Raw genomic sequence first — 18,004 nt, forward strand, 5'->3', positions numbered from 1 at the left:
GAGGAGTTCACAGAAACTTCGCACCCGTGTAGCCCTTTGTTCCCGTCCCTCCTTGCTGCTGTCATTCAGGGGGTCTCTCCATTGTAAGCCCATCGATACTGTGTCATGATTATTGATGGGTGCCGCCGGCCTGGGTGAGAGTGAGAGAAGCGTGAGCGTCTTCTCCCTGCCCTGCACTCGCCTCCTGGAGAGAGACAAACTCTTAGTTTCCTTCTCTGTAAGTGTTTCAGCCTTGTCGATTCTGTGCCAGACAGAACTCCTGGTTGCCCGTCAGCCCCTGGCATGCGCCACCCCGCTGGGCATGTGGCAGGCAGGCTCCACCAACCGCCCTGGCGTGGCACAGGGAGAGCCGACCTCCGTATTCCGTGAGTGCTTGGGAGGGCTGAGCACTGCGCAGGGAGCAGGGTGCGTGGGGGATGAAGCTTCTGCACCCCCAGGTCTGGCCACTGCCTCTGTGACCGAGTCTGTGGAGGCTGTGTGTAGGACGAAGCCCCTCCTGCCGTGAGGAGCCCCCGCCTATGCTCTGAGTGGGCCCGGGCTTCACGCACGGCCGCTGCCAAGAGGCCTCAGAAAGTGCAAGTTAAGTCACGTGAGGAAAAGCGGGTCCTTCAGGGAAACCCTCCCAGTCCCCTGGGCAGTGCGGGGTGTGGCCCACTGCTGGCTCGTCCCTGTTCCTCAGGGGCCACGCTGCGCCCTCCCGGCACCTCGAGCCCCGGGACTCAGAGCAGCTCTTACACAGACATGGGGCGAGACACGTTCCCCTGAAGCTCAGGATGGCTGTTTCCGGGGACGCTTTCCTGCAAACTGGTGATCACCTGCTCCTTGGACCATCCCACAAACACAGTCAGGACCCGTCAGCGTCCCCAGAGTCTCCCCACGGCCCCGTGTGGTCCGATAGTCCACTATTGCGTGGTGAAACCCGGGGGCTGGAGAGATAGTACAGTGGGTGGGGGGAGGTTGTCCCCTTGAGTACGGCCAACCCGAGCTGGGTCCCTGGCACCCTGTATGGTCCCCCGGGCCTGCCAGGAGTGATCCCTGAGTGCCGAGCCAGGAATAAGCCCTGCGGACAGCTGGCTGGAGCCCCCCAAGCCCCCAGTGGTAAGTTCTGCGCAAACCTCATCAGACGACAGCACGAACATAATTTTCCTGCAACTAGCAATGGCGTAAGGAGCCCCCTAGGCTGCTTCCTGCTGTCGTTTAATTTATGCATGAAATCATCGTTCAAGCACCCATCCATCTGCCCATCTCTGCCCTGCTCCATCCGTCCTGCCTGCCAACCGCCTACAAGTCTTTCTTTCTGTTTGTAATCTTGCTGCTATCTGATGCTGGCAGGTCCTGGCCAGCCGGTGTCCAGCCAAGCCCCCTGAATGGCAGTGGGGCCCGTGGGGCAGGCGTCCTCCCCGGGGAGCCACCAGCGTGACACCACGCGTGGCACTGGGCCCGGTCCCCCGCTCGGTGCCAGCAGTGCCCCTCCCCACTGTGACGGCCAGTGACCGTCTGCAGGCTTGCTGGCCGTGTCCCCTTCCCCAGCGAGGGCTGGGACAGGCGGACTCTCTCATGCTGCTCTCTTTATCTCTGTTTCGGGGCCTTCTCCTGACTCTGTGCTCGGGGTCACCCCTGCTGGGACTCGGGGGACCGTGTGGGGTGCTGAGGATCAAACCTACCCATTGTCCTATCGCTCCGGCCCTCTGATGAACCGCTTGGAAGCAGCGTCTCCGAGGCGGGTGGGGCCTCGGCACGAGTGGGTGCGCTGCTCTCTGCTCCTCTCGGCCGTGGTCCCCGGCGCCCCCCGGGTCAGGCTTCCCCCGCGGCCTGCCCGTCCCAGGGTCTGCAGGCGGTGGCCCCTGCAGGCACAGCCCCAGCCCGGGGCCCAGCCTGGGAGAGAGCAAGCGAAGAGCTCCCACCGTGGGCACAGTCGCGGGGACGCGGAGGGCCTGTGGGTGTCGGGAGGGAGGGACGGGCACGGGCAGTGCGGGCGCCTTGCTGCAGACTCGGCCTCCCTCGGGGCAGTGGGTCCCCTCACCCCCTCCTGCAAGGGGCTCCTGAGTCCCAGGCTCCGTGGCAGGTTTTCGCTCTGTAGCTCCTGGGCACGGGCGTGAGCATGTCCCAAGGGCCCAGGGCTCCCCCAGGTCTGCCAGCGCCACCACCACCTCAGCCCCCACGGTTGGTCGTGGGGCCTGGAGGCTCCCAGCTGGCGGGTGCAGGGTGGCGCCCCTCAGGTGGATTGAGGCTGTCGGGGCTTGTGCAAAGACGCACCAGAGCGCTGGCTTCTGCCTCAGTTTCCCCTCAGCCCCGCGCGGGAGTTGGAAAGTCTCTCTTGCTCCTGAGGTCGAAGGGGCCTTCCCGACTCGTCCCTTAACCCGCCTGCACTGGAGCCTCGAGCGCCCCAGCCCGGGGTCTCCTGGGGCGGGACGGAGCGGTGGGGGGAAGCAGAGCCGGGGTCTCGGGCCGCAGCTGGTCGAGTGCTCGTCTGCCCCGCGTCAGAGCGGGCGCTGGGGTCCCACCGGGAACTCTGAGTCTCCACACGCAGGTGGTGGCTCGTGACTCTGCACGGGCCCCGGGCCCTGCTCGTCCCTGACACTGCCTCTGCCCATCAGGACTGGCCCTCTGGCCTCCCCACTGCAGGGGCGGAGGGGAGAGGCTTCAGGGGTCCCACACCTGCTCAGGCGTGCGTCAGGACCCACCCCAGGGCCCTGGACAGGCCAGGCGAGGTTCTGGTTTGCACTGGCCAGCAGAAGCAGACACAGGCAGGGACCGTCTGGGGCCAGTGCAGGGACAGGAGTGGGCGGGAGTGGGCGGGAGTGGGCAGGAGTGGACGGGAGTGGGCGGGAGTAGATGGGAGTGGACGGGAGTGGGCGGGAGTGGATGGGAGTGGGCGGGAGTGGGCGGGAGTGGGCGGGAGTGGACGGGAGTGGGCGGGAGTGGGCGGGAGTGGATGGGAGTGGACGGGAGTGGGCGGGAGTGGGCGGGAGTGGACGGGAGTGGGCGGGAGTGGGCGGGAGTGGATGGGAGTGGACGGGAGTGGATGGGAGTGGATGGGAGTGGGCGGGAGTGGGCGGGAGTGGATGGGAGTGGATGGGAGTGGGCAGGAGTGGACGGGAGTGGGCGGGAGTGGGCGGGAGTGGGCGGGAGTGGGCGGGAGTGGACGGGAGTGAACGGGAGTGGGCGGGAGTGGGCGGGAGTGGGCGGGAGTGGACGGGAGTGGGCGGGAGTAGGTGGGAGTGGACGGAAGTGGGCGGGAGTGGACGAGAGTGGGCGGGAGTGGACGGGAGTAGACAGGAGTGGACGGGAGTGGGCGGGAGTGAACGGGAGTGGGCGGGAGTGGGCGGGAGTGGGCGGGAGTGGACAGGAGTGGAGGGTCATCACGGGACTTGCTACAACCAGGTGATATTTGGATGAATGTTGCATTCTTGACTGGTACTGGGACGAAAGTGCAGAGGTGGAGGGCGGAGGGAGGTTGGATGGAGGGGTGAGGGGGCACTTGCCTTGCACACAGCCTGGCTGGGTCCCGGCACCTGGCCCAGCCCCCAGCACTGCGGGACTGAGCTCTGAGCGCCTCCACGTGTGGCCCCAAGCCCCAAACATGAGTCTCGTGTTGGTGACAGGCGTGTCTTCCCTGTGCCCAGACTGTGGACACGGGCGAGCTGGACCTCTGCCCTGGGTTCTCGTGCCCGGAAGGCACGTCTGAGACTCGTGGGGCTCCCCGGCCCAGGGGGCACGTCTGGCTCTGGCTGACGCCCCTGCAGGCTCTGGTGCCACCGCAGGGCAAGACCGAGGGAGTGAATCCATGTACCTGAGACTTGAACAGAGAGTGCTCTCGCGTCCTGAGGACACACAGCGTCTCTCCCCTGCAGAGCAGCCTCACTGCATTAGACACGCAATGGGCACGCTGACCTCTTGTGTGCATTCAGTGAAGGCCCCAGCCCAGCATCTGGCCTGCTCTGGTGCAGGGCCGTCATTTCCACGGAGCCCCAATGTCACCGATGACGGCCTGGCTTCCTGAGCCCCCCGTGAGAGCTGAGTGGACGGGAGGCCCCGTGGGCTGAGTCTCAGAGTGGACGGGAGGCCCGTGGGCTGCGTCTCAGAGTGGACGGGAGGCCTGTGGGCTGAGTCTCAGAGTGGACAGGAGGCCCGTGGGCTGCATCTCAGAGTGGACGGGAGGCCCGTGGTCTGTGTCTCAGAGTGGACGGGAGGGCTGTGGGCTGCGTCTCAGAGTGGACGGGAGGCCCCGTGGTCTGTGTCTCAGAGTGGACGGGAGGCCCGTGGGCTGCGTCTCAGAGTGGACGGGAGGCCTGTGGTCTGCGTCTCAGAGTGGACCGGAGGCCTGTGGTCTGTATCTCAGAGTGGACGGGAGGCCCTGTGGGCTGTGTCTCAGAGTAGACAGGAGGCCCCTTGGCTGCGTCTCAGAGTGGACGGGAGGCCCTGTGGTCTGTGTCTCAGAGTGGACGGGAGGCCCCGTGGGCTGTGTCTCAGAGTGGACTCGAGGGCTGTGGGCTGCATCTCAGAGTGGACGGGAGGCCTGTGGGCTGTGTCTCAGAGTGGACAGGAGGCCCCTTGGCTGCGTCTCAGAGTGGACGGGAGGCCCTGTGGTCTGTGTCTCAGAGTGGACGGGAGGCCCCATGGGCTGTGTCTCAGAGTGGACGGGAGGCCCCGTGGTCTGTGTCTCAGAGTGGACGGGAGGCCCGTGGGCTGCGTCTCAGACAGGCCCGAGGTTCCATCAGTTCCACACGAGCATTTGCCCTTCAGACAAGTCGCCTGTTTGCCTTTGACTCTGTGAGGGTTTGGGGAGGTGACACGGAGACAGACTCATGGCCCGAAGAACGGGGCTGTCCCTAGTGGGCCGCTCCTGCCCTGGGCTTCTGGGCTCAGGCCCTGCTCACACGCTCATACACACACACTCACACACTCACACACACTGACACACTCTCAAACACATTACACACATCACACACTCACATTCACACACATATTCACACACATCACACACTGACACACATTCACACATTTCCACACACACTCTCACACATTACACACTCACATTCACACACACTCACACATGTCACACACTCACACACATATTCACACAAACTCACACACTCTCACACACATCACACACTCACATTCACACTCACACACATCAAACACTGACACACATTCACACATATTCACACACACTCTCACACACATTACACACTGACACACTCACATTCACACACATATACTTACAAGTTCATCCAAATACACACACATACACATACACTCAGGTACTCACATATTCACACATTCATACACACAGACATGTTCACACATAAACACTTCGACACACATTCACAATGTGACCTCGGTGCTTCTCCCTCCATGCTGCCGCTCCCGGGGAGGGGTTTCCCTGGTCTGGCTCACAGGACGCAGCTCTCCATGGTGCTGGAGGTAGAGCAAGGGTTGGGTCTGGGGGATAGGCGGAGACGGGGACGGTGCCTCTCAGCCCCCTGGGACCCGCCTCTGCCCTGCTCCAGGGCCTCCCTGGCACCGGCTCAGAGTGGGAGGGATTTCTTGGTCACACTCTCCACAGTGGCTGCACACATCTCTTGTTTGAGTGGTTTGATGCATTTTAGCCTAATAGGGAATAAATGCCTTTGAATGCTCGAGATTATTAGTTCTGGATGATTGTGGGTTTATAGTCAGGAGCGAAGGTTCTGGGGAGATTCCACTTGTTGTGACCCCCTTAGCCCCTCCGCCGTGGCACTCTGGGCGCCCTCTATGCCAGCTCGGGTACAGATATGGAGGGGGCGGTGCCACACCAGCGCCAGGTTATTGCACCTGCCTCGTGCAGATGTGATAATTAAATGATTTCTTCACATATAAAAGCAATTATGACGCGCAGAAATTGCTCCAATAAACCTTAATGGCGATAGCACTCGTTAATGGCAATCTCGTCACTGATGGCCTCTATCTCCTGCCGGTGGCTCCTGGAGCAATTCCCTCCACATGCAGGCTCGGGTGAAATGGCCCGTGCGGCTTTCCTAGCCGACGAGCGTGTTGAAACCCTAGCTTGAGCCAAACACGATTCTTACCTTTGCGTGTGACTGCGTGTGGGAGTGTGGACACTGCCCTCGCACGCCTGGCGCACACAGGAGCAGAGGGGTGGGGGGCACGTGGGGACGTGGCGGGTGCAGGGGGCTCCCCCGCTGCTCCCAGCCCCCCGGCGCTCACACCCCGGCACGGGTGGGGGGCAAGCGGGCGGCAGTCCCCCCCCCCCGGGAGCTCACGTTCCAGAAGCCCACGGCACCAGGCACAAAGAGCCCCCGCACACCCCCCCGCTGGACGCCCCGAGTTACTGTGCAGAGTCAGCGGGGGCCGGCCGGCCACAGGCAGCGGGGACGGGGGGCGGCTGGGGTCACTTCTGGGCCTGTCACCCAGGAGGCGGCGTGGGCAGGGCAGCACAGCCTTTGCGGTGCTCCGCTGGGCTGTCTGCACGGAAAGTGCTCCCCTGAGTGGGGCCGGGAGGGCCGTGGCCCCGGGTGCCCAAGGCCGGACAGGAAGCCCAGTGTCCCGGCTCCTGAGCTCACTGGGCAGCGAGGCTCCCCCTGAGCAGGAGGCTGCGGGGCCTCAGTTTCCCCCCGATGCAGACACCAGCCCCTGCAGACGGAGGCCGGCAGGGGAGAGGCCAGGGCAGGGCAGCACCTCAGGCATGTCCGGGAGCCCCCGCAGGGCCCGTGCCATGATGGCCCCGGGCAGCGGAGGGACAGCCGTGCTCCCGGCCCAGTGCTCGTCTGTCTGGAGTTTGTGTGAATATGTGTGTGAGTGTGTGACATGTGTGAGTGTGTGTGGGCACCGCGGTCACTGCAGGGGAGGGGAGGCCGGTTCTGGAAGACGTGGGGCCATCGCAGGAGGTGGCCCGGGCTAGGCCGCATGGCCGCAGGGTGCAGCTCGGCCGAGCCTTTCGTAGGCCCGGAAGCAGGTCTTGGGCCTTTGAGCACCTTCTGCACGTCCTGCCCAGCGGCCCCCGGACACTGGCTGCCTCGTTGGCCCCTACTGCCCGGCGAGGGGCTAGCCCAGAGACGTCTGCGCCATGACGGGGTTACGGGCAGGTGGCCCTGCGTGACCTGCGCCCAGAGGGGTCAGCAGCTGGGAAACTCCCTGTTTCCTGAGCCGGGGGGACTGTGGCCGGCCAGCGAGATCCTGCTGCAGGCGCTGCCCCAGGCACTGGACAGACGCCAGGACTCACGGCCACGCCCAGGGTCTGTGCTGGCCCCACAGCCACACGGACAGAGCCGACGCCACAGCACCTGTCTGAGAGCGCTGGTGTCCGAACTGCCAGACCAGGGTGCACACGGATGCCCTGTCCCTGTCCACTGTGCCCTGTCCCCGTCTACTGTGCCCTGCTCCCGTCCACTGTGCCCTGCTCCCCATCCACTGTGCCCTGTCCCCGTCCACTGTGCCCTGCTCCCTGTCCACTGTCCCCTGTCCCTCCCTCACTGTCCCCTGCTCCCCGTCCACTATCCCCTGTCCCTGTCCACTGTCCCCTGCTCCCTGTCCACAATGCCCTGTCCCCGTCCACTGTGCCCTGTCCCCATCCACTGTGCCCTGTCCCCGTCCACTGTCCCCTGTCCCTGTCCACTGTCCCCTGCTCCCCGTCCACTGTGCCCTGTCCCTCCCCCACTGTTCCCTGCTCCCTGTCCACTATCCCTCCCCCACTGTCCCCTGTCCCTGTCCACTGTCCCCTGTCCCTGCCAACTGTCCCCTGTCCCTGTTCACTGTCCCCTGTCCCTCCCCACTGTCCCCTGTCCCTGTCCCACACTATCCCCCTGTGCCCCGTGAGTCGGGGTCCACTAAGCTCCGTGTGGACACCCCTCCAGCAAGTCTCTGCAGCCCAGGCTCCATGTGGACTCAGGATTCCACGAGCTGTGGACGCTGGTCACTCTGTGTGGGGACCTTGAGGCCTGGGCCTCTGGGGACTGCCTCTGGGCGGCGTGTCCCGGGCTGGGGGGGGGTGCCACATTCCGGGCTCCGGCACAGGGTGGGCCGGGCTGTCGGCTCTGGGTCCTGCCGCCGTGGAGATGGGTTAGAAGCCCGTCCGGGGTGCTGGTCCCTTTGTTGCAGTTTCTCCCCAGAAACGTGGCCTGAGTATGTTCGTGCCGAGCCACTGGCCGGGTGTCGCGTCCTCACAGCCACAGAGGCAGACGGGCGCGAGTGCACGCTCCTCCCTGCACGCAGCCGCTGCCCTGGCCACCCTGCGACCCGGCTGGCGGGCTCAGCGCCCCCTGCAGGGGCAGGTGCACGGCTGCGGCCACTGGCCCGGACGGAGACAAGCTTCCAGACAGACGAGCACTGGGCCGGGAGCAGAGTGGCTGCGGCCCCGAGCCTGGTGTGGTGCAGTGCGGCCGCCCAGCCTGTGGGGGGCATCAGTGCGGGCAGGGAGGGGTGTGGCTGGCCGTGTCCACGCAAGAGCAGCAGGCGAGCCGGCCCAGGGGGAAGGGACTCACGAGGCAGGACCTGGCCGCCGCCCCCCTCCGGCTCAGCCCGACCAGCTGCAAAGGGCCCACGTGGGCACTGCCAGGGCCGGCCTGGGCCCCCACGGGCTGGACCGCGACACGTCCCGCTCAGGGCCTGACCCACGCGCTCCTGGTCTCTCCGCACACGTGATGCCCGGGGACCCCCCACCCCGGGACCCTCCTCGCCTGGGCAGTGCACGGCCCGGCGCCCGTCACAGGCCTCCAGGCCTCTGGGAGAGTGAAGCTGCGCCCCGGGGAGCGGTCAGCGGAGGGGCCAGCTGTCGCCTCCTCTGCCCCCCGGGGTGGTCCGGGCGGGTCCACGTAGCTTCTCTGAGGCGAGGCGCAGGGAGAGGCGACACCGTGGCTGGCCGGCACGAGCCGGTCCTGCTGAGGCTGACCAGGGGTCGGGAGGGCCGGGTGCTCCCACGGCAGCCTCCCGGGCGGGTGTGTGTCCCGGCCGCGCCGTGGACGGCAGGCAGGACCGTGGTGCTGGGGCACAGGTCGGCCCCCGCTTTGCTTCTCAGTGGACGGCAGCTCACGGAGCCGAGGGGCGGGTGGGGAGGGGGGTCACGAGGTCCGAGCACTCTCCTGCCCGGGCTCAGAGGAGGGGGAGAACCCTCGGTTTCCATGGCGACGTGGGCGCCTCCTTCCTGGTCTCGTGCCTCAGATGAATCTCGGGTGCTCGTGGCCCCTCGAGCACAGAATCCTGCAGCGAAGCTGCCGCCTGGATCGTGGCCGGCTCGGACCCGGCCCTGCTGCCCCGTCTGCCGGAATCCAGAACTCGAATCACTGCCGATCCGTTTGCCTGCTGGTTTCATTGTCCTTCTGTTTCCCAGTGGGAAGCAGATGCTGACCCCAGGAACCTGGTCGTTGCGTGGGGGAGCAGCTCACTGTCGAGCACTGCTCGTGAGCAGCCCTCCTGGAGCTGTGCTCGGGGCTCAGTGCCCACCTGGAGCTCCTCCCTGGGCTGACTCAGTTTCCCTCCCACTGGTGCCCGCGTCCTCTAGTGTGGAGACAGCAGCTCAGCCCGGGTGGTCCTCAGCAGTGGCTGGGGCGGGGGTGATTGACTGCGAAGGGTCTGGCTCTGCAGAGGGGCGGCTGGACAGTGCCGAGGCCGGGGCGGGGCGGGCGGGGGCAGGGCCTCCCGGAGGCAGGTGTGCCGGGTGGGGTGGGGTGGGTCCGTCTGTGAGGGGCCAGGAGAGAGCTCCGGGCTGTGCGAGGTGGAGACGTGCCTGTGGCCGGGGGTCTGCGGGCTGTCGGCCCGCGTGGAGCCGCCCCTGACTGTCTCTCGTGCTTCTCTCCAGGTCCTCCCGCGGCTGTGCCAACCAGAGCCCGCGGACGCCGGCCGTTCCCTGAGGGCCGGCCCCAGGAGCCATGGGGGCCCCGTGGCGGGCCGGGGGGTCTGCCTGGTGTCTCGGCGCCCTCCTGCTGAGCGTCTGCACGGCCACCGAGATCCCCCTCTCAGGTGAGGTGACGGGGCCCTTCCCTGGGGCGCGGGGCCCACTGCTCCAGCCACGGAGGGCCCACGTGCTCCCCGTCCTGGCCCTGCCCCGGGGAGTCGTCTTCGGAGCCCCCCCGGGCGGGAGCCGCAGCCCCTGCTCACTGCGATGGTGGACGTGGGCAGGGCCAGTCCCCAGGGCCCAGCTCAGAGGCCGCAGTGGCTCAGTTTCCCTTTCTTCTCTTTCCTTCTCTTGGTCTAAAATGGAGTCACTGAGAATCACAGGTCACAGAGGTAGTCACGGCTGAGTTCCTGTGGTACTCTGCCCCAGCACCCGCCCCTTCCCCAGGACCCGCCACCCCCCAGCCTGCCTCTGTGGCAGGCACGTCCCCTCCCCCCTGTCCTGGCGGCCCGCCCCTGCCCCAGGGCCCAGCTTCTGCCAAAGACCAGCGCTCCCTTTCTATTGCCCCTGGGCATTCACTGGCCCCTGAGGTTTTATACCCACATAGGGGAGAGATCTCTGAGTCTGTGCCTCCTCCCTCTGGCTGGCTTCACGCAACACGATACTCTCCCGATCCATCCGTGTTGCAGCAAACTGCGTGCCTCTGTCTTGTCTGAAGGCCGTGTAGTATTCCATGTGGTACATGTGCCGTGGCTCCTTCATTTAATCGTCTGTTCCTGGACGTTCAGCTTGTTTCTATGTCTGGCTGTTGCACACAGTGCTGCAGTGAACATAGGCGTGCAGGTGTCGTTTATGCCTCGTGCTTTGGGGATTTGGGGTATATCCTGGAGTAGAATTGCTCAGTCATATGGGAGCACAATTCCAACGGTTTTTTTTTTTTTTTTGCTTTTTAGGTCACACCCAGCATTGCATAGGGGTTACTCCTGGCTCTGCACTCAGGAATTACTCCTGGCAGTGCTCAGGGGACTATATGGGATGCTGGGAATCGAACCCGGGTTGGCCGAGTGCAAGGCAAACGCCCTACCCTCTGTGCTATCGCTCCAGCCCAATTCCAGCTTTTTTTTTAGGAATGACCGTATTGTCTTCCATAAAGGCTGGACCAGCCGGCATCCTCGCCAGCGGGAACGAGGGTCCCTTTTCCCCACAGTCTCGCCAGCACGGGTTGCCGCTGTTCTTGACGAGTGCCAGTCTCTGTGGTACGAGACGCCGTCACACTGCTGTGATTTGCATCTCCCTGAGTGTTAGTGAGATGGAGCATTATTGTTTTTTTCGGCTTTTCGGTCATTTGTATTTCTTCTTGGAGGAAACTCCCGTTCATCTCTTCTTCCTATATTTTCATAGGGTTGGGCGTTTTTTTTTGTCATGTGGATTTCTATTAGTGCTTTATATATCTTGAATATTATCCCTCTCAGATGAGTGGTCGGCAAATAAATTTTTCCATTCTGCAGGCTGTCTTTTTTTTATGGCCATTGTTTCCTTTGAGGTGCAAAGGATTCTTCATTTAATGCAGTCCCATTTGTTTGTCTCTGCTTCTATTTGCTTGGTCAGTGGCATTTCATCCTTACAGATGCCTCTAGCTTCATTGATACGGAGAATTCTTCCCATGTTTCCCTCTATGTGCCTTATGGATTACGATCTGATATCTGGGTTTTTAATCCATTTTGATTTGATTTGCACATAACATTAAAAAGGGTCTGAGCTCAGTTTCTTTTGCATATGTCTGACCAATTTCACCATTTGTTGAAGAGGTTTTCTTGCTTCACTTCAGAGTTTTTTTCTCCTTTATCAAAGATTAACTAACCTTGTACCTGAAGGTCTATCACAGAGTTTTCTGTTCTGTTCCATTGACCCGAGGGTCTGTTTTTATTTATTACCACATTGCTTTAATTACTACCACTTTATAGCACAGTTTGAAGTTGGGGAAAGTAATACCTCCTAGCTTCATTTTCCCAAGGATTGATTTAGATATTCATGGGGGTTTATTGTTCCACATGAATTCCAGGAGTGTTTGATCTATTTCTTTGAAAAATCTCATGGGTATCCCTGTAGGGACTGCATTGAATCTGTATGATGCTTTGGGGAGTATTGACATTTTGACAATGTTAATCCTCCCAATCTATGAGCAGGGGATATTTTCTGATTTTCTTGTGTCCTCTTTTATTCCTTGAAGTAGTGCTTTATAGTTTTTTTGTATAGGCCTCTCACCTCATTTGGTAAGCCAATTCCTATATATTTGATTTTCTGAGACACAACTATGAATGGGATGGTTTTTTAGTACATTTCTCTTCTATTTTATTATTTGCATATAGGAAAACCATGAACTTTTGTGTATAAATTTTGTAGTTTGCCACTTTGCAGTATAAATAAATTATTTCTGGGAGATTTTTAGGGTTTCTAAGTCTTTAGGATTTCTAAATATAGCATCATATCATCTGCAAATAATGAGAGCTTGACTTTTTCCTTTCCTGTCTGGATGCCCTGATATCTTTTTCTTGCCTAAATATTTTGGCAAGTACTTCCAGTACTGTATTGAATAGAAGTAGTGAGAGTGGGCAACCTTGTCTTGTGCCTTATCTTAAGGGGAAGGATTTTATTTTCTACCGTTGAGTATAATGTTTGCTGTAGGCCTGTGGTAAATAGCTTTGACAATGTTGAGGAAACTTCCTTCAGTTCCCATTTTATTGAGACATTTTATCATGAATAGATGCTGGATCTTGACAAATGCTCTCTCTGCATCTATTGATATGATCATATGATTTTTTATTTTTCCTTGTATTGATATGGTATCTTTCATTGATTGACTCGCATGTGTTAAACCATCCTTGCATTGCTGGGATAAATCCCAATTGATCACGGTGTGTGAGTTTCCAAAGGCGTGGGCACATACATGGGACTTGAGCGTTTGTGACAAGAGCTGTTCCTCTATCCAGCCCACGGCGACAGATGGACAAAGGACGGGGGAATAGAGAAATAGGGCCTGGCTGGTTGGTATTGAGTTTATTTTTCTCTCCTCCCCATCATAGTTTGATCTCTCCCCTTATGGCACAAGTTTTGGTTGTAGCCCCAGAGTTCCCTCATCCTCGTCGTCTTAGTCCTCTTAGTTCTCGTCTGGTCCTTCTCTTTCTCATAGTCCTCACCAAGTCCCCTCCTGCCCCTTATATAGATTATATATATATATATATATATATATATATATCTCACACAGTTATATAGAGTCATGAAGGGTGGGGTGCACATGGGTGGGGTTGAGCATTGTCATAACAACAAGTGGAGGGAAAGCCCCTCCTTCAGGGGAAGTTCTAGGAGATTAACTCAAGGACAGAGTCTCCCCTGAGAGTTCAGCACTCCAGATGACCAGGAGACCCGCTCAAGGGCGGGATTCCATCCAGGGTGTGTTGCTTCCTCCTTTCCTCAGCTAGTCATCCCTTTAAACAATCATAGTGAATTTTCTTCTTATAATATTTCTAGTCATTTTGTGTGAACACAGTAAGAGATATATTAAGCTTAAAGGTTGGTTATTCCTAGGGGCATCTGGCTACATATCCCAGACCACAGTCCTCAGGCCAGGTCAGTCTTTCCTAACCCCAGCAGGGTCCTTATTCAGTTACTTCTTTTTGGGTCATGACAGAGTTTGCCCCATGACCGTGCTTTTAACTTACTATGCTTATGGTGCTTAGCTTGCCCCTTTCCAATGCCAGAGTAGCTCACAGCTTGTCCTTCGCTGGGACCCTGCTTTTCTGGGTGTTAGGAAGTAAGGGCAACTGAGGTTTAAGTCAGGTAAATATGACGGATGCCCAGGAGTAAATATTATCTGGAATCAATTAACTCCTTTCTTACAAAAGCATAGCATGAAATGTCTTCCTGTGTCTATACAAAAAGGACATGGCTAAATCATGCAAGTACATAAGGAAAGAGAAGAGCCAAATAGCATTATCAGTGCCTGATGGAACTGGGTGTGCCTCAGGGGCACTGTTGTGGGAGCACCTCAATAAACTAAGCTCCCTGCAGGAGGAGTAAGGGCAAACCAATGCTATCCAACAATGGTGCGTGATTTTTTGATGAGTTATTGGATTCTGTTTGCTAGTGTTTTATTGAGGATCTTTGTATCTATGTCCATCAGCGATATTAGTCTGTAATGTCACATTTTATTTATTTATTTATTGGTGTCTCTGTCTGCTTCTGGTATCAGGGAAATGTTGCTTCATAGAAACTATTTGGGAGTGTTTCTTGTCTTCAAGTTTCCGGAAGAGGCTAAAAGGAATTGGCTTCTTCAAAGGTTTAGAATCACTAGTGAATCCACCAGGGCTTTTGCTTTTGGGAAGATTTGATTACAATTCCAGTTTCCTCAATATCGGCAGGTCTGTTGGGGTACTCAGGACCATCTTGGTTTAGCCTTGGAGGTTTCAGAAATCCAAGAATGTCTCCATTTCTTCTAGGTTCTCTTGTTTAGTGGGATAAAGATTTTTAAAGTAATCTCTGATGACACTTTGAATGTCTGTGGTATCTGTTGTGATGTTTCCTTTTTCCTTTCTGATTCGGTTAATCTGTGTTTTCTCTGTTTCTTTCTGAGTCTTGTTAGTGGTTTAACAGTCTTGTCTAATTTTTCAAAGAATCAGCTTTTGGTTGATTGCTTTTTGGATTCCAATTCATTTATTTATGCCCTAAGTTTTATTATTTCCTTCCTCCTGCTGCCTTGGGCTGCTTTTGTTTCTCAGCTTTGCTGGCAGATTACTGATGTGCCCATTCTTCCTTCCTGGTGAATGCCAGCACAGTTATGAACTTTCCTCTCCTCACCACTTTTGCCGTGTCCCCTAAAGTTTTGGTAGTTCGTGTCCTCATCCTCGTTTGTTTCTAGGACTCTTTCGATATCCTCTCTGACCCACTGGTTGTTCAGTAGTGAGCTGTTTAATTTCCAGCTGTTTGAGTTGTTCCTCCATTTCTGTTTCTGGCTAACCTCTATTCTCAGAGCATTATGGTTTGAGAAGTAGTTGATGTGATTTCTATGCTCCTGACTTTGTGGAGTTATGTTTTGTGGCTAGAATATAGTCTATTATGGAGAATATTCTGTGGACATGGGAGAAGACTGTGTATTCTGCTTTTTTTTTGAGGGGGGGCTTAAAAGACCTACATGTATTTACTAAGTCCCTTTCTTCCCTAAAGTACAGTATTTCCGATGTGAGTTTTAGTTAGTTGATTTCTATTTATCACTACAGAGTAGTGTTGAAATCTCAAATTATTGTGCTGTTATTAATGTTTTTCATCAAGTCTAATAGGAGCTGTTTTACTTATTTTACTTGTCCCTTGAGTTCTTTGGATGTACACCTCCCTCCTTCATTAAGAAATGGCCCTCCCTCCCTGTCTTAAACTTTTCTAATCCTGAGGTTAATGTTGACTAATACCAGTATGGCTACACCAGCCTTTCTTGTGGGGGTTGTTAGCTTGAAATACTGTCTTCTGACTTTCGAATTTTAATCTGTCTGCCCTTACTGTTCAGATGTGTTTCTTGTAAGCAGTAGACAGTTGGATTCCATTTTCTAATCCATCTTGCCACTGTGTCTCTTAATTGGTGCATTAGTCATTGACGTTGAGTGAGAGTATTGCCAGGGACTTTTGCGCCATCTTTCTGTGAAGTTCGGTGTGCTTGTCAGATTTGTCTTGTCTTAGAGTAGCCCTTTTAGTTCTTAAAGTAAAATGGTTTCAAGTCTGCAAAGTTCCTGAGCTGTTGTTTATGTTAAGTTGTGGATCATTCCTTCAAATCTGAATGAGTGTGCTGGGTAAGTGAGGCATACATTTCAGGGAGATTTTTAACTATGACCCCCACTGACTTCAGGCCCAGAGGGTCTCTATGATAAAACTGCTGTAAATCTTATTGGTGCCCCTTAGTATGCAATTTCTTTCTTTCTTTCTTTCTTTCTTTCTTTCTTTCTTTCTTTCTTTCTTTCTTTCTTTCTTTCTTTCTTTCTTTCTTTCTTTCTTTCCTTCTTTCTTTCTTTCCTTCCTTCCTTCCTTCTTCTTTCTTTCTTTCCTTCTTTCTTTCTCTTTTTTCCTTCTTTTTTCTTTCCTTCCTTATTTCTTTCTTCCTTTCTTTTTTCTTTCTTTCTTTCTTTCTTTCTTTCTTTCTTTCTTTCTTTCTTTCTTTCTCTCTCTCTCTCTCTTTCTTTCTTTCTTTCTTTCTTTCTTTCTTTCTTTCTTTCTTTCTTTCTTTTTTTCTTTCTTTCTCTCTTTCTTTCATCTTGCTGCTGTAAGTGTCCTATCTCTATCCCCGGCATCCATCACTCTGCTCAGGATGTGTCCCGTTCTTTTATCTGGATGGCTGTTAGCTGTAACCACTGGGCTCTTGGCTCTGCGTGTCTGAGGCTCCAGCACTGGAAACTTCTCGCAGTGATATTTCTGACTGTTGCGTCTTCATGAGGGTTGCCTTCTTGTCCGCTGGGACCCCTGTAATTCTAATGTTGTTTCTCCTGAGTTCACCCCAGGCTTCTCTTACCTGTCATTCATTTATCTTTTTTCCACCTTCCGCTCTTCTTTGGAGATTTTCTTGATTTCCTCGTGGAGTTCACTGATTTTGTTCTCTGCTATTCCATTGTTCTGCTGTTGGGGCCTTCCAGTGAGTTTTGTTTATTTATTTTTTGTTCCAGCTACCAAATTCTTTAGTTTGGTCATTTCTGCTTCTATTTTTCTAATTTCTTCTCTTATGTTCTCTCGTTATTGCTGGCTGGCTGTTTCTTTGTTTCCTTAAACATCCTCTACATTTATCTCTCTAAAGTCCTTATCGGAGAGGCCGTAGAACTGGTTATTCTTGGTCACTGAAAGACCCATAGCGCAGCCTTGCCCATACCTCGGCCAGGCGGCTGAGCAGGGTGGGTTCTGCGTTGCCCTCCCTCAGGTTCTCCTGCTCCCAGCCGCGATCCCCTGTGAGCACCTGGGCTCTGCAGCCCCGGACCCGGGGCCTGAGACGTTCCTCTCGCTTCCCTGGGTGAGGTGCTGCACCAAGTCCCAGCCCGGCTCTGGGGCTGCACATGGAAGGGTCCCGGGCTCCCCCCTTCCTGGGGCAGGCACACGGGCTCCCGGCCAGCCTCGGACACGCCCCACCTGCTCAGCTCTGAGGGCAGTGCCTGCCCCACTAAGGCTCGCGTCTGCGCTGCCTCAGAGCGAGGCTGGCAGGGTGCTGGCGGGTTCCGGAGCCTGCGGGTGCCTCGTGGTCTCTGCGGGACTCCAGAGCGAAGGTGGAAAGGCGGGAAGCCTGTGGGATGCCAGGGGAAGTGGCGTCTCCCGGCCGGCCTGGGCCGAGGGAGACTCAGGGGGCAGAACACGTATTCCTACAGACTCCGGGGCCTCAGCTTCCACCCCGAAGGTCAGTCACCGCAGGGCTCTGCAGCCTTCGCAGGCTTAGGGAGGAAGACCGTGGTCAGGAGCGAGTGCCCGCGGGTCATTGGCTGGTGTCTGGGGCCTGGCACTCCTCCCTGTCCGAGAACAGTGACTAGTCAGACCTCGTAAGAGGCCCAAGAGCTGCCTACTGGGCCGGGGTGGTGTCTGTGGCCCGGCACACACGTGTGTGTGTGTGCACCGCCTCGGGTGCTTCCTTCAGCCCTACACAGTACCCCCAGTGCTGCTGGGCCTGGCCCGGGTGCCTCCCAGCACTGCTGAGTGCAGCCCCTCTACCAGACTCCTGCCCTATAGAGTGACCAGGAGCCAGTGAGTGCCGGGAAAGATGTGAGTGACTTCCTACGTTCTCTACATGCGTACGAATTCCAGGAACAAGGACTGAGCTCACGCTAATGGCCCCACGCCAGCCAGACTCCGTCACCTGACCCGCCAGAGACACACAGCTGAGCGCCAGCCTGGGAGATGGCACGGGCGGCCATGCCCGCCTGGTCTCGGTGCCTGGCCGTGGTTGAGGGACCCTGGGTCCCTGGGCTGCGTGCCGGAGGGGGTTGGCGGTCACAGGCCTCACAGGGGTGGAGGCCTCTGGCTCCCCCGTCCTTGGTCCATGCATCTGAGGAGGCCGCTATGCACTCGCCTGGAGGCCGTGGGCTTTGTTCGGAGCTGAGCATGACCGGGACCCCTGACTCTCTGTTCTTCAGTGGGTGGGCGGGTGGGGTGGGAGGGAAT

At 57.3% G+C, this 18,004-nt stretch overlaps 1 protein-coding gene across 6 annotated transcripts in view; it reads left to right on the forward strand.

The window, feature by feature from the left end:
- The window catches only part of CHL1 (cell adhesion molecule L1 like), a 91,197-nt gene that overhangs the window by 33,037 nt on the left and 40,156 nt on the right, over window positions 1-18,004 (forward strand). For all 6 annotated transcript variants that reach the window (XM_055134909.1, XM_055134905.1, XM_055134906.1 and 3 more), the window contains one exon: window positions 9,797-9,957. In XM_055134909.1, the coding sequence (XP_054990884.1) occupies window positions 9,867-9,957 (91 nt within the window). In that variant the 5' untranslated portion in view covers window positions 9,797-9,866. The remainder of the gene's footprint in view (window positions 1-9,796; window positions 9,958-18,004) is intronic.

Source organism: Sorex araneus, chromosome 4, assembly GCF_027595985.1.
Source record: "Sorex araneus isolate mSorAra2 chromosome 4, mSorAra2.pri, whole genome shotgun sequence".
NCBI lineage: Eukaryota > Metazoa > Chordata > Mammalia > Eulipotyphla > Soricidae > Sorex > Sorex araneus.